Genomic DNA, 24,052 nt, shown 5'->3' with positions numbered 1-24,052 from the left:
AGAGGAAAAAAGCAAAACTTGTAACTCTTCTTTTTAATTGTCCACTCACGGATCGATGCACACTTCTCACTCCCATGCTCTGTATAAAATATGTTCCCCTTATGCGAGCCTGAAGCTTCAAAACTTGTTTTCTTGGAGACACTAATTTCTCGGGCTATCCTGCATGGTTTCTCAGCACACACGCACAAGCGCCAGCTGCTTCTGCATGAATTCACCACACATGCATGCACAACAAGATACGTCTTGCTTCTGTTGTGCTGGTCACCTTAAGTGCATAGGCCTCTGAACAGAGTGGCATGGAAGATTACATATTGGGTAGCTTGTGATGTTTACAACTTGAGATCAAATCAGTCTTTTCCCTCTCCGGTAGAAAAATACCAAATTTCTATTAACAATTCCAAGAAAATACTTCTTCAGATGGTCTGACAAAGCAGTTCCAGTCGATTCACTAACTAAACCGTTTCTCCAATCGGCTACGTAGTTACAAATAGGTAATTCATTGCCCGCTAATTCTCAGAATTATGTTCCATGGAGAACCTCTGCACCACCAGCTCTTTTTCTGATCAAGAAGACCTGCAAAAAAGGCACTGACAGGAGCTGAGCTCAAAAGGGACCAGCTGAGTTTCTAACGAAAGGCAGTTATAGAACCCTCAGAAAAGTTCTACACTGCCAAGATAAGGGTCTCTAACCAATCAGGAAATCAGACCTTCCCCCCATCTCGGCATGGGATTGAAGTGTCCATCTGTAGTGAAAACTCGTTAAGGACAATGTGAACGCTCGTTGCATACCACACTCACACTATAAGACTCCCACTTGGACACAACTCCCTGATGTTCTCATGTTACTAATGTCTCAAGGGAGCAAAACACTGTCCTACCCCATGCACAACCGCCGCCTGCCCGAGGCTTCCCCTCCTGTGATCTCCTGGCTCCTGAGGAAACTGACACGTTGAAATGGGGTATATTTCGAATATGTTGTGTGCCATTGGGAACAATTCCAGTGTGTGTGAACATGAATTGAGCTTTGACGGCATTTGTATGGACAAGTACAAAATCAGTGACAATGGTGGCCATGGAGGAGAAAAGCACAAAAATGAAAAAGGGAACTGGAATTGACCCATCCATAATGCCACATCTGAGCGGTGTCGGATTCCATTGTATCCCTAAAAATGCAAGAAAACATCCTGCTCAGAAGTGGTAAGAAGTACCATATTACCCTGAGCCCTAATGCCATGGTGTGCTTGTTGGGCAGAAAGATAGCATGTTGCTGCAAAGCACTTCAGGTTATATTCCTACCACTTCTAAGTGCTGTAATAACATGTAACAGTATTCACATGCATACAGCGAGGACAAATGTAAAAGAGAAGGATACAATACACAAAGAGCCCTATATTATATCAAAATATAAACAAGTTTCCCTAGAATGGGGACATGGGGTAATTGAGCTAATGAAGCCAGTTAATAATGTTGAAATGGAGATTCATGGTTTGGGCAGAGAGGGACCAGGAAAAGATAGGAAATGTTGGAGAATGTGTTTCATGACATATGTTTTATCCATACTGATTTTGGAAAGAGACCAGGAGTACAGGAGCCTTCCTATTCTGCCATACTTATTATAATAATCAATAAATAAATATAATAATCAACCTTCTGCTATTCTGTGTTTTCTGTGTTCACTGTGTTCCCCTGCCCACCCAACTGGCACCACCTTGACCATCTTCACCACATTGACCATCATCTATTCTGAGATAATAAAGGTTCTGTACATCCACCTGCACTGTCTTGGGCACAACAGGGGTAACAGATGCGTGCCACCACTGAGAGGGGTCTACACAGTGGGCAGGTGAGCAACTCTGGGATGCTTCAGGTGTTTAACTCTTTTGGTGTATATTTCTTGTACTTTCTTGCAGATTGCCCCGCTTGTGTTCTGGTCTTCACACAACCTATTTTCAAGATTTCGGCGCAGGTTCGAAGTTAGAATCTGGCATATCAATTTTCTCCGGACAGATGAAAAATATCAGGCAACTCAAATGAATCCTGGTATTTCCCATAGCCTGTACCGAGGAAGAGCTTGGTTATGGCTGCAGGATGTTAAAGATGATATTTTGGTTTGCTGAATGTTGTGATACATGGGTTGCCCCAAGATAAAAATGGATGTGAAAAAGAGGGGTTTCCACGGATTCCCGTGGATCGCTTTGACTCAGCTACAACAGGGCCTAATGGGCTTTAGGAATAATTCCCACCGCATAGCCTAAAGGCTCTGACATAGGTTAGAGGACCTTCACCATCACACTGGGCTATGGCACACTGATCACAGGCTCTGCCCAGAAGATGGCAACAGTAGTTGCTTTTGAAAGATGGCCCTGTAGATCCAGAAATGCTGCCAGTGGCCCTGAATGGCCTGCAAGGACAGGCCTTTTGTTTCCTGTAGAACTCTGGTAGAGGTTCCTAGAAACCATCTGCATTCTTTAGCAGAGCTGCTCATGTCATATTAAAAGGGCCCTCTTAATGGACAACCTCCAAGTAGATTACAAAACCTTTCCAATACCTAGTATCCTGCATTTTTATAGGTATTCGGGAACAGGAGATCGCACCACTGCGTATGCCTCCCTAGGAACCTGCTGGGCAGGTTTTTTCTCCTGGTTTAGGGAATTTACCAAGAAAGAGTGTCATGAAAATCTGCTGGGTCGTAGGAGGTCTCACTTGCATTCCTCAAGCTCATACTCCTTCTCTTAATGGGAACAAAGTAACACGGGTAGAGGAGAGTGGCATTCTAATTACTGTTGAACATATGGACAGACTGACAATAAATCCCTTGGCGTTACCCATCCTAGCCTGGCTGAGGCTAAAGTGAGAGCGCAAAGAGGACAAGGAAAAGGGGGGAGCTTGCTCATCCTATGTGACCAAGTGTGTGTGTGTACATGTGTGTGCGTGCACACACACACACACACACTCACACACTCTCACACCCACGCACCTACCCATAGTAACCACTAGTCAAGGCAATGCTTTAGGATGCCTGCACCACGTGCCAAATGGAAAGGTGCTCTCAATAAGGTCAAAAAAACACGATCAAAGCCAACATAAATCAGGAACAGGTACAATCCCGGATGAAATCCCTGAACCTGTTGGCCTCGTAGAGTCCAGATAGGCACATGGTGTGGTCCATGCCATCACAGAGAGTTGAGAATTACAATGACATTGAAAGGACAGGCTCTTTAGTGATTAACCAAGTCCAGCACTTTGCAATGGACACTGAGAAAGGGCAGTCTCTTGAAGCCGACTGTCACTCTTCAAGAAAGTCCTCATATTTCATATACTTTAGGAGAAAGGGAAACTTTGTTCGTAATAAACAGTGCATTTGGGCGATTGTGTTTTCTTGCTTTAAACCCTTCACGAAACTAAACGTTGTTCAATGGAGTTAGGGATATTTACCCCTAATCCATGGGTGTGTTTATGCTAAGTGTCATGATGACGTTAAAGCTCCTGATTATGAAACTGGGGCAGGGAATATCCAGATAAATTGTGTGTTTCATGTCAATGACTGTATATATATTATTTTTTAGATCCGGCCAATACTGTACAATAACACCCAAGCAAAGGACCTATACATGACCCACTGCCCTGCTGGGAGCAGAAAGTGGGCAGTGAGGGCCTTTAATTTGTTTTTCTGCTTCCAGTGTGATTGCACTGAACACAAAGGAAAAGAGTGTTCACTTTTTGTTTTGTTGCAAGGGCAGAGAATGAGGAGTAGAGGACAGGGAGGCATGGGGGCACTTTGGGGTATGGCCTGTTTTAAACCCCCAAAAGGGAATTGGGAAAATTCACAGGTGACTAGGAACTTGGATCATTGACCCGCAAATATTCATGCGTCATTTTCTGAAGGTCCTACCAGACTTACCTGGGCTCATACAAGGCCATATTTGAGTGGTGGAACCAAAATCAGACAAAGTCTTTTACAAGCACATTATTCAGTCTGGGATAAAGGCGAGATGCACTTGAGTAGATCTGAGTAAAGAGTAGCGCTTGGAGGGGAAAAAAACACCTGGCCTGTGAGCAGTGTTCATGGAATGTTCCTGAAGAATGTAAGGACAGTAACACAATCCCCTGCACCCATGGCCTCATCTCGCACCATTATCTAAGAAAGGTGTCAGATTTGAGCTGCTGTGTCGAAATGTATCTCAATATTTTGTAGACCTAAAGATCCAGTGGGGAAATTGAAGGAAGAAAGTGGGGGGAAGGAAAAGGACACATATACACATTTTTCATGGCAATCATGCAAGCCTTCATTTGCACGGTTAAAGACAGCAAAGGGTGATCAGGTCCTCTAACTAGAGCAAATTGGAAAAAGAAGTCATGGGGTGTGGGCCTTTCTTACCTATTCCTATTTTTACAATGTTTGGCATATTTATGTGATCGCAGATGACAGGTGGCCATCCATGTTTTAAAATAACGTAAACATTTGTTTAAATGTGAAGCGGTTGCGGCATTGGTCTTCCATATGGTGACATGTTTGGGAAATTGCAAGGAGAGAGTGCATGCCTGGCGTCCAGTTCGGGCCACGGGCCATGAATCGCAAGACATATCCCGTGGCTAAACCTCGGTGGCACACTGCACATCTCACGGTTGGTTAATGTGCAAGTTGCTGCTCATTTGGAAAGCACAATTGCACACCAGGCACATCTGCGACTCTAACTAATTAGCCTTTCGTAGAGTAATTGGGATACTTGGTCCACTCTGTGCTTCTTGTAGTCCTCCCCGGTAGACCTCTAATCCTGTCCCTAGCATTGTACGTTTTCACTTTACTCTCTCTCCTCATCATGATCCTCAGTGCACGTCAAACAGCCCAGTTAGTTAAGCACGTATTGCTAAGATCTGCATTCACATCCAGGTCCCAGTTTAAAATCTCAAAATGGCCGACTAGCCTTTAATCCGAATGTAGTCTCTGCAGTATCATCACATTGGGTGTTAGTAACAATCTTTATATACACTGCTACAAAATGTCAAAAATGGTGACAGCAAGCACTATATACTAAAAAGATCTTCATATCTAGAACCGCACCACATGCCACTAGCATTTAACAAACAGGTCATGCTACAACATTTTACATATACTAACCTGCATCCATCTGTCCCATAATCCTTTCCGAAAGTTCACATAACAAAGTCCTCATTTACTGAGGCCAGAGCAGATTTCCAACTCGTTTCTGTAACTTACCATTGACCCTTCTCTGCCAGGTGGGCCCCGCGGACCACGTTCACCTTTATCACCCTGCAAAGAAAGTGGAATTGTTTTATTTGGCTCCATGAAAATGAAAGGGAAATTGTTCTTGTGTGAATGAGCAAGAATAGAGAACGGAGATGACAATTTTAACAGCGGAGGATCCATGACACCAGAGACAGCAGAACAAAGTGAAGAGGTAGGTTCCATTTAAACGACTGTCCCCGACACACTTGTACTGAGGTCATTTTGCTGACGTTTAGCGTGAGTCAACTTCTGATCATAAAAAAATGAGTTGGGAGACAGGTCTGAAGGGTTCTCCAATGAACCTGCTGACAGGCTGTGGATCTTTAATTATCTACACAAAGCCACCCAACAACACTGGAGCGAGCAGACCACGGGGAAGTCCACGGTGCCTGCCATAGTAACAGTTACGAATCACATTGCATGGTTCTCAATGGTTCCTTGCGTTCTATTCATGAGTTTCCCCTCATTCTACTTGCCTTTGTTGACCACCCTCTTTTTGTATATGCAGACTGATAATTTGCTTGTTCCATCCCGTCCATTTACCAATGTTAGGCAACTGATGTTGCACAACTAATACTAATCTTAGTCTTGGGTCTGTGAATACTATGCATTTTACACTGTCTCAAACTGGGTACTTTACTTGTGCACGTTCTTTTAGGGGAAAATGTGGTCTTCTCTAAACCTCTTGCAAATACATTGCATTTTACTTTTCTTGGCTCTAAGAGAGGGAACAAAGCATGTAGATTTGTAAATGCGTTAAACACGTTACACCACTTACCCAGATATGTTGCCAGAAATGATTGTGACATGAGCACACTTCATTATAAATTTGAATACCAATTTGTCTGTCATTTGCTGTCATATAAGTAACCTTTCCTGTGCTTCCCAGTATTTAGTGACCCTGATGAGGTGCTCTAAAAATCAGTATCAAAATAATACACCCCGGAAGTGGGATTAACTGTACCCCTTTCAAACTGAAACCCCTATCTCTAAGCTGTAGGCCAGCTCCAAACATCGTGATCAGATACAACTAAAACCATGGAGACATACAGCACGGTTGAAGATGACCAATCAGTTGGGTAGTGTTACCTTTTGTCCTAGGATTCCAATGTTCCCTTCTCTTCCGGGCACGCCCAGAGGGCCCTGGAATAAAAAAGTAAACAAGGGGCCATGAATCACTCAACTCTATGGCTGCCAAATGGGCGTACGTGTCCTTCTTTCTGTACTTACGTCCCTCCCGGGCAGTCCATCAAACCCTGGGATTCCAGCAAACCCAACATTGCCCTGAAAATAAAACAGAACGTGCCATCAAAACATTGAATTTATAATATTGCAGCACTTGTTCATGCATATCTTCATCAGGCCATGTATACCACTAGTTGTTTCATTTTGTCTATAACAATGTCTACCAACTCGGGGCCCAGATCAGCATGTTACGATCAGTAATGTGTGGCCTAGTGCACATGAAAGCGACCGAAGATGCAAGTGACAGTAATGGCTTTTTCCACCTCCTTCATCACCCCCTCACATAACTGCTGTCGACTCTAACACTGAGTCAGCCCTTGCTAACCTTCACCTCTCCATCTCCAACACCCCTGACACCCTTGCCCCTGCCATGAGGATCCGCATGAAGCCTGCTTCCAAGTGCAATAGTTGGTATGATTCCAAACTAGACTCCCTGAAACGCAAGTGCAAAGTTGCAGAACTGAAGTGCTGGACTTCTAGCACATCCTCTGGCAAACCGGCCTGCGACTGCTCTAAAGGCAATACAGACTCTCCATCTGCTCCAAGATATGGGTCCATATCCAAGCTTGCATCTCTGGGACCACAAACAACACGGCTGAACTTTTCAAAATCTGTAAGGAACTTGCCAATCCTATCCCAGTCTCCACTTCTCTTCCTCCCCAGGCCCTCTGCTTGGCTTGGCCTTCGATTTCACAACCAAAACTCAGGACATCCTGTCCTTTTTTTCCTCTACTTCCCTCCCTCCTCCGCCGGCACCCAGGTCTCCCTTGGCCCCCCTCTCTCCTTACCCCCTACTCTCCTCCTTCTCACCCATAGCACCAGATGAGGTCACCAAGACAGTTTTCTCTATGAAAGACTCCTCCAAACAGGTGCTTCCCTGCTCCTCTAGAATTACCAAGGACAACATTTCCTCTCTCGCTCCCTCCCTGGCTGAGTTCTGGAACCACTCATTTGCCACTGGCTCCTTCCCATTACCCCTCAAGCACTCCCTTGTGCACACTCTCCTAAAAAGGCTGCCTGCAAATGCTTCGTGTCTGGCTAACTACCACCCTACCTCCAGTACCCTCTTTCTTGGACAAGCTCTTAGAGAAGTTGGTCACCTCCCAATGAATCCACCACACTGAATCTGTTGGTTGTCTCCACAACCACCAGTCTGGCTTCCGAGTAGCCAGAGGCACGGAAACTGCTCTCCTGAACGCCCATGAGGACTTGCTCTCAAACCTTGACTCCAACTCTCCTTCCATTCTCATCTTCCTCGATCTGTCCTCTGCCCTTGACACGGTCAATCACTCCACCATCATAGACCAGATCTGTGATACTCTCTGCATCACAGACCTGGCACTGGATTGGTTGACCTCTTTCCTTTCAAATCGGCCCTCCCCAGTGTAATTTGGCCCTTTTCTCTCCTCTGCCTCATTTTCTACTTGCAGCTTCCCCCGGGTCTCTATCCACTCAACTTTTACCTAGCCCCTCTTGCCCACCTGATCTCCACCTTCTCTCCTCACTTCCAGTGCTATGCTGATGACACACAGCTCTCCTTTAAGCTTCCCTCCTCTTCCTCCTCTTCTTCCGCTCTCATTCCCGACTGTCTGACTGCTATTCAGGCATGGTGTGTTTCTAATGATCTCTGCCTGGTTGCCAGTCATTTGGACGAAAACAATTGGTCGACTGGACAACTGGTCGAATCAATTTGGTCGAAAACCAAATGGTCGATTTTTTTTTATTTTTTTATTTTTACCCCTTTTTTGTTTTTTTGGGGGGGCCCCCCCCCCAAACCCCTTTTTTTTCTTTCTTTTTTTTTCTACACGAAAACCCACAAAACACATATATAAATAAATAAAAAAAAATTCGACCATTTGGTTTTCGACCAAATGACGTCGACCAAATTGCAGTCGACCAGTTTGTAGTCGACCAAATGACTGGACAGCTCTCTGCCTTAATGCCAGTAAAACTGAGGTCCTTCTCATTGGGACTCCTTATCCCTCCTTCACTCAAAATCTCTGGCCGCCCTCCCTGGGCCCTCGCGCCTCAGCCTCAGGTGAGGTTAAAAACTTGGATACCATCTTTGACTCCTCTCTCTCCTTCATATCTCATATCTCTGACCTTGCCAAGAAGGCCCACATTCACTTCCTCAGAGGCATTCTCCCTTTCCTCACCTTCCCCCAGAAACTCAATGGGCCTCATTACGAGTCCGGCGGTAACCGAGCTGGAAAAACCGGCAGGTTACTGCCGGACTCGTATTACCATTCCGCCTCCGTGATTCCCGGAATCACCGGGGCATTACAACCCGGTGACCCGGTAATTCCAGAGGCGGAATTTGGTAAATCCCCATTCCCATGGAGTCTGAGAGGACTCCATGGGAATGGGGAAGTGGAAACACCAGCACCATGCTGTAATGGTGCTGGTGTTTCCACATCCGCCTGCAGGCGGGTGGTGTTAAACCCGCTAGATCAGACCTGGCAGGAGTGACACCTCCCGCCTGGAGAACTCGAGATCAGCCGGTTCGGAAACAACTGTGGCAGCGGGTTCACACCCACTGTTATTTCCGGACCGGCTGACTCGTAATGGGGCCCAATGTCTCCAGAGCTCTGGTCCTCTCTAGGCGGGATTACTGAAACAGCCTCTTCCTTAATCTTCCTCTTTCCTCCCTCTCCCCTCTTCAACTAATCAGAATAGGACTGCAAGACTTGTCCTTGGCCTCAAGCCCAGGGACCGCATCTCTCCAGCCATAAAATCTTCCCACTGGCTCCCGGTGGTTGCAAGGATCAAATTCAAGACCCACTGCATCATCCACAACCCTTTCTGTGGCTTGGGACCTCGCTACATCTAACTCTCTCCCCTTAAATACCTCCCTGGTATTATCGGTCCTCTAGCTTCAACTGTCTGCTGGTCAGAGATTTCTCCAAGCAGAGAGTGGTGGTAGAACTCTTTCTTCGGCAGGAGCCGCCCTCTGCAACAGCCTCCCTGCCCCTCTCCAACTTGATCCGGATCGCCTTAAATTCTGGACGCTTCTTAAGACCTTCCTTTTCTCCTCCTCCTTCCCTCTCCCCGTACCTTGCTAGTCTCCACTTGACGCTTTGACTGGTTGCCTGCGTCCTTTATGAGCCTTGCCGAGTCCAGCCCCCCCTTGACCAGTCTTCCCCCACCCCTTACCAGCACTTGCCTACGGGCACCCTTCCCTTTCTAGTCTACTGAGTCTGGCCCACCCCTCCCGCACTATTTACCCCCACCCCTGTTTTTCCGCTGCTCTTGCCCTCCTGGCTCGCCTTACCACTTGCCCAGCCCCTGGGGCCCCCACCCTCCTGCACTTCTCGCTATCCCATCCCGTCGTCCCAATCAGCTGCCTCCCCCTGCACTTCTAGTTAGTGCACTTGAACAATCCGAATGTCGTAAGGCCCTTATTGTTATTTTCTCCTCTCCCCTCCTCACCCCCCCCCCCACTTTTGTCTTGTAGCGTCTGGAAACACTTTTTGCTACATAGGCACCATACAAATGTTCAATAAATAAAATAAATGGAACCTATTTAACTTTGACACTTTGAACACCTTTTGGGCGTATATATATCCCTGATAAGTGGGCCTTTCTTGCCCTTAGGACGCATGTTAGTCCTAAGTCTGGGGTTAATGGTACTTTTTTGTTCTAGCTAGAGAGAGCTTGCTCTCTGCCATAACTTATGAAGATACATACCAAGAGAGGGTCTGTGGTGTCAGTCAGCTTCTCAGTGATGCATAACGAATGCATCCTGCTAAAAGTTCTGTTACAACAGCAGAAATAATGAAGCTAGAAAGTAGGGCAATATTAATAAATGACAATACAGTGCTTAGAGTTGGCTAGGGCTAGCCGGGGCAGAGTCCTGGTAGTCTCCAAAAAGTGCTGGCAATCCCGTGCTCTGCCGGGCTCCTCCCACTAGTCCTAGGGACACCAACTCTTGCAGGCAGCCCTTTCACCCAACAGCCCTGCATGGTGATAGGGCTGTCCGAGAGGGTCAGAGCTTTTGATTAAAAAGGCATGATAGCAGTGCACCCATCTTGCCTTTTGTTTCTGAATCAGAGGCCACGCATGCACCTACCCCCTTTCCCTCCTCCCTTTCCCTCCTCCTCCGCCAGCAGGTACCTCTTTGCAAAACGCAGCTGGATGAAAGGGTTGCCCGAGGGGATTGGTGCCTCTGATGAAACAAAAGAGAGGCTGGCGTCCTGCTATAATACCTTTTGGTGGACCTGCCTCTCCTTTTGTTACTTAATTACAGGCTCCTATTTGAACACAAATGGAGAGGCAGGCACAGGAAAAAGTATGATACAAATGCGCCTGCCTCTCCTTCTTGGCCTCCGATCCTGTTCGAAACAATTTCCAGCCCTCTGCCTATACTTAGACCATGCCCCCTTGCTTGAGTCCCCCTCGACGATTCCTCCACCCACTTAAAGCACTGTTGTCATATCAGCGTTGTTTCTATATGTTAAGAAACGTACTCATTAGGTAAGTTGCAAGGTGGGCATGCAAAGGAACCTAAAGTGCTTTAGATGAAGTGTAAATGAATGAGGACAGGCATACCTCCCCAACAGCAACATCTTCTTATGACCCCGATTGGGTGCTAAAGAAAAGCACAAACCATATCGGCTGCCTGAGCGGGCTGTTATAGTGACATTGCAAGTTACACGTGTGTAACATCTAAGACTTAGAGAAAGTGTGCTATAGTGTGTTTACAGAGAACTCTGGCGAGATTCGAGGCAGACTTCATAATATGGGAGGCAATCTCCTAAGTGCTATGTGTGGACTACTCAGGGTGCAGGGGTGGCCAGAGCTCTTAGTGCGACATTGAGCTCCACGCGACTCTGCTCCCTTCACTCGAGGGGCATCAGATCAGATTGGCTGCTATCCAAGACATCTCACTGGTCTGGAGCAGTGTGATTTGTAGCTTAGAGTTCCTCTCAGGTGTTCAGGTTTAGTTGTGGGATTTGTAGATATCTGTACATCGGGTATGAACATTACATGTGTTTTATTTGATTTGTGCGGGTTTATAAAGCCCACACCAGGCCTCACATGTTGTACTACCACATAACAGAGATTAACAATGGGCAATATACTGTTGGGAACAGAAGGAATAGGTAGGGAATACCAACTTCTGATAGAGTGAAACACTAGTGGCTGCATTTTTTTAAAGTCATTATTAGGAATGGACTAGCATTATGGACAGTTCGGTCCTAGAGCGGGGCCATGAGTCAAGGTACTGAAGATGCTTCAGTGGATGAGGTTGCTAGGCTCATCTTAGGTGAAAGGGGTGGGGCTCAACATAACTGGCACCCGGCATGGCGGCTTCAAAATAGTAACATGCTCGCTGTTCAGAATATTCGAGAATGCCAAGAAAATAAAGAGCTGGCTTGCCGATTATTGGAGGGCTGGAGGGTGCCGGTGGGGCAGCCACACGCTGATCTACACCGCCACCACCCTCTTAGTGTAATGCTGAACCAAAGGAGAGTTTTTTCGTGTTTTTTTCCTTGTGGGCATTAGGGAAGGGTCGTTTTTCTGCACAGAATCACATTGTAAAGAATATGGGTTCGACGTGTAGTGATAGCTATTGAAACGAAATTCTGCATTTGTGCTGTGGATGTCTTGATTTTGATATATTACAGTAGATAATTAGCATTGGTAAATGAATCCTTTCCACTGCCGAAGAGTCCTTACCTTGGCACCCTGAGATCCGTGGCCGCCTGGCACTCCTGGATAACCCTGAAGATTGGCAAAGCAACAGAAAGCATGCAGGTTAGGTAGAGCTTTACAGAGGTGGGGCGTGCGCATAGGAAGCATGCATGCGATAAATAACAATTCATACATGCTACGAAGACGGCAACAGTGTACACGGCTCCCTACTCGTGGAGCCGTCATCAGTTAGGGAAAGGACCTTGACAAACGTGCACTTCAACTACTTCAAAACGGACGCTGCGTCTTTAGCAAACATGCGATCATTTTCTTTCTTTGAATATTTGCAAAACCAGCGGTACACAACATTAAACAATAAAATGTGCACATTGTCCATTCTCTTCAAGATACTAGCCCGTGCCCATCCACTGAATGAGCGCCAGTTTGCCCAGTAATTCCCCTTTTATTCAGCAGACCCTGGTGCAGTTGCCCCATAACACCCTCAGCCGCCCAGGAGCTTATTTCTGTCTAGAAATAATATCCCTTACCCGTCTAGAAAGCGGTATCCTTGACCTCTCGGTCCTTTCCATCGGACTTGAGGTCTTTACTTGAGCAGCTGTGGCTTTTCTGACGTCAGCCCATTGCAGCCATAATATCTGCATCTGAGAGCGCTTAATGCGTGTCAGCATACGAGGAAGGTAGGGTTTTCGTTTTCCGGCGTGATACATTCAGAATACTGACAACCAAAGGATGCTCTTAGGAACTTTGACCAGGAAAGTCAGCTGAGGTGGGCCATTGGCAATTTGCGTTGGATAGTAAATAGCCTGTTGATTGCACATAAGGACTGAGAGTCCTATCTAGTCTTTCGTCATTCACGGTGTGTCACTCTTTCTCAACTCACATGCTGGACTTCCTTTGCATCTTGTACTCATGGTGGCCCTGAATCATGCTGTTCCCATCTTCATCTTGTATCCTGGCTTGCAGCATTATGTGTTACTACTGACTTCTGCAATTGTATTCGCTCTCCACTCTTGCTTCTCCACTCTTTTTGACTGCTTACTCTCTTTTCTCTCCTCCTTTCCCTTCTCCCTTTTTCTATCTCCTCACCTTACTTTCTTCTATGCACTTACTCTATCAGAATTGTCCCTGGACCTAATATGATAGCAACCTCGTCTGTTTCCTCCACCCTCCCATTACTGTTTTTTTCCTCCCCAACATCCCTCCAGCACTATCTGAAATGTCGTCAGGCCTAGTATGATAGTCGCTTGTTTTGTTCCTCCCCTCCCTTTCTGAACCCCTCTCCCTCACCTTTTGTTTTTCTCCGGCTCTACCAGAAATGTCGTCAGGCCTAGTACAGTAGTTGCCTGTCTGTTTCCATTTCCTTCCCACTCTCCCCCTCACTTCCTTATCTAAGTCTTAGCTCTTGCACTATCTGAAATGTCGTCAGGCCAAGTACGGTAGTTAATTTCACATCCTTACTGTTCATGGCCTGTAAGAATGTGGTTGTATTTTCCCTTGTTCCCTCCCTTGAAGCGCTTTGAAACACATTGTGTATAGGCGCTATATAAATAAACAATCATATCATATCATATTTCCATTCCCTGATTACTGCCATAACGCTGCTAATCCTACTTAGCTTTCATGATACTGTTAGGACAGGAGTCCATTTTGGGATTTTCTGCTGACCCATTTTATGGGACTCCTAAACGTTTTGCTTTTCCATGCTGGTTTTCTTGGCTCATTTTTTTTTGTGTTTAGAGGGTCATTACTGATGTCCCCCAGCCACTCCAACCCTTCTTGATATGCTGCATTATCTTAGCCCATATGGCTGCTAGCAAAGGCCAATGTTAGTCCTAGGGTGATTCTATCACCCTACACTTATGTGGTGAAGTAGGCTGATGACAGCTGTAATTTATTTTTGGGATCAACAGTTATGCACCTGCACCCTCTAACATAGCTTAGACTGGCTAGGCTGCTTTCCTGCCACAGACAGGCAAGGTACACATACTGGGTGGGTGGACCTGAGTGTTTGGTGGTTTTTCAGTCCTGTCTGATTGGCTAGCCCCCAAAACCTGTGTGTGTCCGCCTCATCTGTGGATGGGACGCTGGCTTAGGCAAGCCCCTGGGTGAACGTGCATATATAGAGATAATGTCCATTCTTCAGCTACTTAACTGAATTGTTAGAGGATGATTCCAAGGTGGCTGCTGACTTTTAGGACCAGGCTTGACAAGGTCAAGACTGGGCCCTTGACTCTTATCTCAGTTTTTCTTTTTGCCGATAGTTGTCCGTCCTGTGTTATTCCTTGTCCTCCTCCCAGTCCTCTGTGTTGCCTGAACTTTCTGTCCCATATTGGGCATATTCTTTGGTTGTTGCAAAGTTGCCTCCCTGTGAAATCCTCTTGGACCAAATGTCTTGAGGTGGGGAGCTTCCCAAGCCTAGAACAACGGTGGGTCTCCACTACTCTGCTCTGCGTTTGCTCATTCTGGGTCAGTGCCAATGCTTACTCCCATCGTGAGGCCATTCTTTGTTGGCTGACTGTCCGATTTAGCCTCTCAAGCTGCCAGGATAACCTTGGCCGGGTTCCTATGTCCTCCTGATTCCTTCTCCTTTGCTGCTTTGACTTCATGCTGGTGGTGACAACCTGGGTGCATTCATTACTCTTCTTTTCTTCTGTTTGGGTTGTTGCTGGTCCAGGGTTCAGTGCCCTGAATACTAGATATTGTCTCCAGCACTGCAAAAGAAGCCCTGTACTTAACAGGTTCTCCAGCTTCCTCCAAGCAGAGTCCTGAGTGACTGCCACTGTCGGCTTATGTTCCTGAGCCCTCGGATCCTGAGTTATTCTTCATAGCTACTGAAGGTTCTGGAGCAGGAAGGTTTTGCACCCCTCTGCCCCGTACTGTGGTTTGCTTTGCACTTAGATTGGCTCAAATCCTTCTCTTATTCCTTCCTTTTCCAGTCTGCTGGGCCTCAAACCTGGGACTGGATCTCTTCAAGAATGGGGCCTGCTCTGGCCTCCGCTGGGGTTTGATGCTTCTTTGTCCTCACCTATGGGGAGTAGAACAAGTACTTACCTGGCTTTAACCCATAACCTCTGCTTTCTTATGGACTTTCCCCTGTTAATTCCCAGGGGGATCTTTTACAAACTTTAAAACTGCTCCAAAAGTGACTAAAAGGGTGTATACCTGATGTTGACATTTTTCGTGGCCCCATCATGGGTCCCTAGAGTTTTACACCAAAGGCTTTAATTTTGGCATTTGCCCCTGATTTATTGCAGGTTTTATGTAATAAATCACTGTACGGCACTCCTGCCCACTGAAATGTATTAGGTTACCATGTCCAACTTTGGTTACATTATGTCAATCAATTTCTGGGATGGTTTTGAGCCCATGTTAAGTCTGGCATTATAAGACTAAGCACATGGTCTATAGGTGTAATAATTATGTTATTATCTGCAATAGGTTGTGGGAATTGCTGTTACTGTTCCTTATTGGCAGAGGGGTAAACAGGGTAGGACCTGAGTGGGGCAATGCCTGCCAGAAATCTGTAAATGCCCACTCAGCAGCAACGTGTGGACATTTACAGATGTCACTATCAGCAGCTGAGCAGCAGGTGCTGCTCTCCAGCTAGGCTGCGCATGTCGGAACCAGTAAGCTCTTTCTGCTTCCTGGTTCGTGTCTGCGTGGAGCAAATTTGTGCCAGCGGCCTGGAGAGGAACTGCGGGAGCAGTGCTGTATTGTGTCTGGAGGGAAACAGTTAAGGAAAAAAGCATTTTAGTCGCTGTGTATGCGTGTGTGGGAGGAATGTATGTATGTATGTATGCCTGCATGTAGGCCTGCATGCGAGGAGTTGTCTGTGTAAGTGTCACACGCCCATATAGCTTCACTGTCATCCACATGAACAATGGTGTTCATGTGGATGACAGTGAAGCTATATGGGCGTGTGACTAGTGGATGAATGGATATGAATATGTGTGTGTGTGTGTGTGTGTTTGTGTGTGCGCGCGCGCGCACACCAATGCAATGCTGGGGCCCAGGTGGGTACTGGAGCATGGACATTTTCTTATAAGGGCATGGCATATTTTAGTGGCATTTTGGCCAAAGAGAAAGCCAACTTGATGAGTGTTAATACGTGAGGGAGGGTACTACAATGCGGCAGGCAGCCTGGATTTTTTCAGACTATCGTGTGGCATTTGTTAAGCACTTTAAGGGCAAAGCCAACGATGAGTGTTCTTACATGGGGCGACAAGGGGGCAGTTGTGCAGCCAGCAAGGAAAGGTATTACTGTGGCATGGCATTTTCTAGTGGTTGGAAAGTCAAAGGCAACATGATGACTGTTCTTGTATGGGGGCATTTGAGTAGCCAGCAAGCACATATTTTCTTATTGTGGCATATGGCCTCATTACAACCCTGGCTGCCGCCGGAGTTGCATTTTTTCTGGTCCCTGGCAATGGGGATGTACAGGGCTATTCCAACCTTGGCGGACCCTGTATGTCCCCATTGCCAGGGGCCGGAATCCATTACTCCCCATTCCCATTTGGAATGGGGAGGTGCCAGTACACCCGACATGCTGTGCGGGCAGAAAGGCACCCGCGAGCACAACCCGTCTTTTGCGGGTCCGTGAACTACAGTACCGGCAAGCTTAACGGTACCGTAGTTCCTGGACCGGCAAACTCACAATGAGGCCCATAGAATTTCTTACAAGTGTTAGGGGGCAAATACAACATGATGAGGGTTCTTATATTGGGGCATTTGTGTAGTCAGCAGGTACATGTTTTCTTACTTTGGCATGGCTTTTTCTACTGGCATTAAGGGTAAAGCCAAAAGGACTATGTTCTTATGGTGGAATAATGGCATATATAGGTGAACCAGCAGGAACATATCTGGGCACAATTAGCATGCAAATATGTTTACACTGGCAGAATACTGTTATATAGTGGGCAAAGAAATAATGTAAATGTGTCAGCATTGTTGGTGACTTGACGATTGGTAGATTTGTTTCATGTCCTACCCTACAAAACTGATTGTAAACTGTATGGCATTTTACCTCATTTATCACAGAAAGTGTGCTGTAAAACACACCATCTAACCCATTATTTAAAACATTTTCATGGGGGGAGAACGCCCAAAACCCCCTTCGACTGGTTCGGGCTCTCGCGCTACGCTCAGTCACTTCTGCACATTCGGCTGGAACAAACCTCGTCCCTCTATAAGGCTCCCCTTGGGGTGGGCCCAACTACATTAGCTTCAGGCTCCACTTGTTAGACAATCCTGTTTATGCTTCTGCTTATTGTGGCATGTGACATATGTAATGTATATTTCTTGTGTCTTAAGATGCCATTTTCTCTCCACCCTTTAGCATTACAGTTTATCGAGTTTACCACCAGGCACAGGTCATGCATTTAGCTATAGGAGGGGTAAGGGTCTGCAAAGACAGCTTACTGTTTTAAATACATATAATACCATGGTGTTTTCCAACTCAAATATGTATTTGAACTTTTTGCGTTTTTATGTGCAACCCTATAGAAAAGATTATCATTATTTGTCAGTGTATCTGTGCAGTGCATTCTCTTGGGGTCCCTATTGGGACATACTGTTCCTGTACACGACCCTTCCTTCCGCGAGTGAAGCCTGTCCAGTTTGCCATAGTTGCCCATAAAGAGAGTTTGTTCTGTTTATTGGTCAGAACCGGATTTTTCACTTTTGCTAGACGGTTGAACGCCTCTAAGCAGATGGCAGAGGAAAGATCTCCCTAAGAACTTCTATTCCTTGTTGGTGGCAGTTCACATAGAGTGTTATATTCAGAAGGCAACTGATTGATGATTTATGATTCCAAAGTATACGAACGAAAACCAGGCAAGTAGAAAAAAGCATATTCCAGGTAGGTGGCTGCAGATGCAAAGGAAACCTGTGCAAAACATGTGTTTGCAGGATTGGCCCACAAGTGCGCACTCTGATCCCCAGCGAAATGAACAGTCGGTGTGGGGTCTACAGACCTTTGGGGATTATATAATTGTAATCAGTGCAGAATTCGTTAATTTCTGTGGAATGTGCTTGGTTTTTTCTACACCAGCAGGAACTTGATGTAACCCGTGGAAATTAGATCTGAATCAGAGGGTACAACCCAGCAGTGCGGGCATGTTGAAATCAGGCCCTTTCTTCAATGAAACATTGACCATTAGGATTGACCATTCGTGTGACGTCATAAGTGTGTAAAGACAACGTTTTGGGGAAGCGGAAGATGATTGCACATGGGTTCTGATGTGGAAGGGCAAGAACCCCAAAGCATATCCAATAAAATAAACGAGCGGCAAGCTACTTGCAAAGAAAAGTATTATGAGGGGTATTTATATCTATGACTCAGATCAAATAGCACATGTAATAAAGCCTTAAATGTCCTTCAGGGGACATTTCCTGGCTATGCTCTATAGTCACGGAAATGGAAATATATTAGAGACATACCTTATGACCCATGGACGTTCACCAACCATTGAATCTCACAGATACCAGACAGTCTGGCAATAAACTTACCGTGTATCCAAAGTCACCTCTGTTTCCTACAGTCCCTGGAGTGCCAGCAAAGCCCTAGAAGAAATGTAAGAAAAAGTAAAATGTAGTGTATGGAACTACTGTTGTTGAAATCAGTATGGCTTCTTTAAATTAAATAAAAAGCATGCTGCACTCTGCAATAATGGAGGTATAATCAAGATGGTCCCCAAGGTGGACAGTCATAATTTCGAAAAAAAAATGTCGACAGACAAAAATGTCGACAAAAAAATGTCGAAAAAAAAATGTCGACTTTCGTTTTTTTAATTATATATTTATTTTAGGGGTTCGGGACTAAAAAAAAAGGGAAAAATTTAAAAAAAAATTAAAAAAGGGGGGCTGGGGGGGGAACACCCCCATTTCGAAAAAAAATGCATTGAAAAAAAAAGTCGACATTTTTTTTTTCGACATTTTTTTTTCGACTTTTTGACTGTCGACATTTTTGTTGTCGACATTATGACTATAAACCGGTCCCCAATTTAACACATCTAGCTAAGCGTGTGCATTTATACTTATGACAAATAGACTGGACTGTGGGAATTATATTTCTCCGTAGGATTTTTCATTTCGCCCTTCTCGGAATTTGAATATTGTGGTTGCTTTGCATAATTCTCAACACCTTCTCAGCAAGCAATTGGCATATAGAGACAGGCGTGGGCTTATGCATATCCACTGAGAAAAGTCGACGTCTACCACCATTATCCTTAGCCTATACTGAACCAGATATTTAAGAGTTTATTTCAACTCCAATTTAGGGGGGTCATTTTAATAAAATTAGTAATTTGGCGGTGGGGAGAAGTTCCATTTACACTTTAACATAAGCGTGTCCCCACTACCAAATTGTGGTCATTTGGGCTCCACAGCGCAAAGTGAGTAAATGCTGCCGGGCATGCTGGCATGCCAGGCAGTGTTTCCTTTTGATTGTGAGCACCGCTTGCCATGCTCGCATGGCAAGTGGCGTTCACAAGTACAATAAATGCTGTCCAACATGCTTCCATGTCAGACAGCGTTTATTTGTAATTGTAAATGCCGCCTGCCATGTTGCCATGGCAGACGGCGTCTACAATGGATCCATATAGAGCTGGCGGACCCCAGCTCTATAGGGATTTTCAGCATTTGCACCGGCATGAAAATCCATGCCAGCACAAATCCTGGCAGAGAGGAAAGAAGGTGGTGGAAATACAAGTTGTGTTCCGCCCGACCTCTTCGCCATACAAATTAACGAAAATGGGGTGTGAAGTTAATGGAAGGTGTAAAACCCATACGCAAGGCATTTACGCCTTCCGTTAACAAGACGCCCCTCCTCAAAATGAGCCTCATGGATTCCAAACTAATACGGATTCATTAGCATATGCTAATGTGCAGGCAGATTATATTGGAATCCAAAATATAACACCACCTGCAAGCGTATTTGCAGGCACTGTTTTTTTCTCACAAAGCGGAGAATAAAAGTGAAGAGTAAAGGTGATTTCACCTTTGTTTACTCTTTACTTTCACACTCTGCCTTGTTCTTTTTTTTAATTGCATTCTGGGGGGCCAACCACACACTTAAGTGTAAGTGTTGTGTTCCCTGCATCTAATTACCATTTGTTAGAAAATGACCCCCTCTTTTTACAAAAAAAACGTCATTTTACAGTTTTTCAGCAAGTCATTTTTCAGTGAGTGGAGCAGAAAATGAAAGTGTAAAATTGCTTTTGTGATTTTATGTTCTGCTCTAGCTCATTGTCCTTCTCTCCTGAGGTGTAAGAGGGCAGCAAAGCGTAAAGAGCATCTCCACTTTGCTTTCCTCCTCCATCTCAAGATAAAAAATGTGTTTGATGCCTTCATGGGATTTTCATGCAAGTGTAAAACGAATGGATTCCAGTGCAATACGCTTCACAATAGCACCTGCTAATGAGCAGACGGATTCCACTGAAATCCATTATAAAACGCTGCCTGCAAAGTGTATTTGCAGGCAGTGTTTTATTTCGCCTTGTTTTACTCTTCCCAATTGCACTCGGCTTTCAGAGGGGCTCATCTTCTACAGGGACGTAACGTAAATGTAATGCGTAAAAGCTGGGAGCAATAGGGATTCAAAAGTCTGGTAGCATTATAGGTGATAGAATAGCCCATAGGGGATGAGTAGGATTCAGTATGGTTACTGTATGATAAAGGATTTAGAGAAAATGTAGTCCAATGATCCAACATCATTTATATATACACATATGAATTTTATATTAAATATATATGGTGTTATGATATGATTTCTTTGTTTTTTTTATCTTTAGTGACATGCTACACACATGAAATGTACTCTCTGATTCTTATGGATTGAAGTAATTACCATTTATTTAAAGTCTTGTGTTTATTAGATATAATGTTGCTCTACTTAAGAAGACTTCCAGAATTGTTTATAGGAATGAATTAATTTAAATTACTAGATTTCTAAAATATTTAATGTTGCAAGGTGAAATCTTTTAGATGCCCTATCTTTAAATTGTACAGGTCATATCAAAATAGTCTCTACAAAATTGTTTCCCAATACAAACATTTGTGTTGTCTGCCTTTCTAAGTGGGCTGTTTTCTAAGTGGGCTGGCTACATTTTGCCAAAGGGTAAACCCAATAACAAAGACATTCTCCTCGAGTTTAGCACAAGCAATGTACTTATCAAAGACAACCTTACTCACACATAAGACGAGGTCAAGGATGATCTAAAAGTGTGTTGCAGTTTCTCAAGGATTTTAATGAGATATTTTGTGCAGTTCGGCGCGAAAGTTCCGTCGGCTTCAGTCAATTAAGCATTCAGATGTGTGCTGGGATTCACCTACTTCAACACTTGCATACTGAGTGCTACTGTGCCTTTAAAGAACCTGTTTTGCTTTAAATAGACTGCCCGGGCAATGTAGCGCCAGCACGTGGAGTTCGCCACAGAGAGTTCAGGTACCGACATCAGTTTTGGCTGCTCACCTCTCAAAAGATATTGGAGCAATTAAAGTATCCCTCAGGCAGCAGGTGAGGACCCCTAACGTAACAAGTTCTATGATCAAGGGGGGGCTCTGAGACAAACTCGAGCCTTGTACAAAGGGAAGCATTGAAGGGCCCAAGCGCACCAGTGTTTCCACTAAATGAGCATGAAAGGGGGAATGAAAGGTCTCAAAACCAACAGAGTGGCTCGCAGGACTCACCACCCACACAGAAGACTCAGCTGGATTTGTCTGAGGAGGTTATTGAGCCCTCCCCAAACAACCCTTTTTCGTCGGCCTCATCCCCTTACTCTCCACGCTCAAGACCTGCAGACCAGCTGTCGTCGGCTACAACTTTTTTAAAGCTGCAAACCAATTTAATGTCTATTGTTACTATTGGCCTGGCTCAATTTGTAAAATTATATGAATCCCTGAATGACACTTACAAAGATCAGTCAACACTTTGGCAATGATTCACTCCAAGCTGATCTTTTTGGAATCATTCACAACGAATGTTCAGGCAAGACTCAACACAGAAGCAGAACTTTCACTCCAATGGCAAGGCCATTTGTACGATCTTGCGAGAGGTGATGCGTCGGATAAAAACACCTTGATGGAGGGAGTTATGGAATCTCTAAAATGGTTATGCAGGACATATAAAGTGAACAACATGGGGGCAACTTGCAACACTCACTGTACTGGCGAGCCAGTTGATAATGCCGGACCTAGTCTTGCATTGATTGCTGAAGAAATACTCAACCCTCCACTGCCGGCTGTAGCTGGGCAGTGTCTTGAGGGGGAGGCAGTTTTGCTTGAGATTCCCCATCACTCTAGTAGATTAGGGATGAACAAAGAAGGCAGGACGGTCTCGGCTGTGAGGTGCAGCTCAACAGTGACTGAAGCAATACAAGGCAATTTTTCCCAAGAACGTGTGGAAGTACCTGTTGATAAATTAGAGAAAACTTCTCAATCTTTGAAAAGCACACTAAAAAGGCTGCAATCAAGGCACCGCAACAAAAAGAGGAATCTAAAAACATTCTCCAGGGAAAAAAAATGTATTCCAACGACTCAACGAAATTCTTCCGTAACTTAGGAACTCCCCCGTGCTCTCTGTAGCCCCTGTGATTGATATAGATTCCAGGCGACAAGAGGCTAATACAATTGCCGATGGCCCTGCACTGCATTTAACAACAGAGAGGGTGACTACTAAGTCTAGATCCCTGAATCGATACAAAGAGGACTTGACAAGCAATGACTCTTTAGCCTTTTCAACTTACTCTATAAATTCCTTGATTGAGTCGACAGCGACAGAAGAGCCTTTAGTGCCTTTCACCTTAGATTCTAGAGCACAGGCAGAAAGATCCATCATTAATGAAGAAAGGCCTCAGAGAAAAACACATCGGGTTTGAGTAACAAAGTAGAATTTCAGAGCTTGGCAGAAAGACGTAACCTTGCAGACAAAAAGCAAGGAGCAGGACTTTTTCAGGATAAACCAGTAGTTTCTGTGGGTACTTCCAATCCTAAAAGAGAAACAAGCTTGTTTTATGAGGCTCATGAATATGGATTAACTTTGACCTTAGAACAGCTGCTACCCACCGGCGGGCGATGGTCTTATCTTGAATCAGAGTAATGTGATTATTCTGCTAGACCACATCCTGAATATGCGTTACGTAGATTCTGAGGATATTGCTGTAGTGGAATTTGTGGTGGAGGCAAGAACTGATTGAGTCAGGATGCATCTAAACTCAAACTTGATAAAAACAGCCCTGAGAGAAGGCTCTGCAACATTCTTGCTAAAGGGCTTTGAGCTAAAAGAGGATGCTGTAGATCTTCACTCCTTAATCAAAATCTCTAAGGGAAAATCGCCATTGGAGTCATTAGCGGATTAGAGATTGACACCCGGAAATCAGACTGTGAAACTATCCCTCCTCAGATTTTCCAAACATGTGCAAAATGTGGGCAACACGTTGGTTGGGGGCTATAACACATTGAAAGTAACTTTTGCGGGTGTAAAAAATGGGGATCTATTGGATATATTGCTGGCCCTTTTACAAGTATGGTTGAAGACTGGTCCTGGCTTGCAGGGACTCTGGTTGGGTGCAGTGACAAATAGGGTGTGTGTGTGTGCCAGGATGGGAAGTTGAAGATAGCAAGCTGGAATACAAGGGGGTTTTTTGCACCTATTTAATGGAAAGGATCAGAAATTGAATGATATCAACATTCTGTGTCTAGACGAAACGAGGCTTCGGTCACTTCCCCTTTACGATGGCTTTTCAGTTTATTTGAACACAGCCAGCAAAGGCGTAAGGGGCAGACAACATTCTGGACTATTAGCACTGATTAAAGCAGGCAAACGGATCAATGTAATTAAAAGTTGGAACCCAAATCCATGGGTCCAACTTACAGTTGTGGAATTCAATCAATTGTCCCCAAAATGTGT

General features: G+C 45.0%; 1 protein-coding gene across 1 annotated transcript in view; it reads right to left on the bottom strand.

The window, feature by feature from the left end:
- Positions 1-24,052, bottom strand: part of LOC138480607 (collagen alpha-1(IX) chain-like) — a 199,179-nt gene that overhangs the window by 36,787 nt on the left and 138,340 nt on the right. Inside the window, exons 13-17 of the mRNA XM_069612310.1 lie at positions 18,655-18,708; positions 12,172-12,216; positions 6,478-6,531; positions 6,337-6,390; positions 5,218-5,271 (exon numbers count right to left, since the gene is read on the bottom strand). Of these exons, the coding sequence (XP_069468411.1) occupies positions 5,218-5,271; positions 6,337-6,390; positions 6,478-6,531; positions 12,172-12,216; positions 18,655-18,708 (261 nt within the window). The remainder of the gene's footprint in view (positions 1-5,217; positions 5,272-6,336; positions 6,391-6,477; positions 6,532-12,171; positions 12,217-18,654; positions 18,709-24,052) is intronic.

This window comes from Ambystoma mexicanum, chromosome 5p (assembly GCF_040938575.1).
Source record: "Ambystoma mexicanum isolate Mex_15411 chromosome 5p, UKY_AmexF1_1, whole genome shotgun sequence".
Lineage (NCBI taxonomy): Eukaryota > Metazoa > Chordata > Amphibia > Caudata > Ambystomatidae > Ambystoma > Ambystoma mexicanum.
Note: the sequence above shows the minus strand (reverse complement) of the source record. Positions and strands in the feature narration are given on the sequence as shown.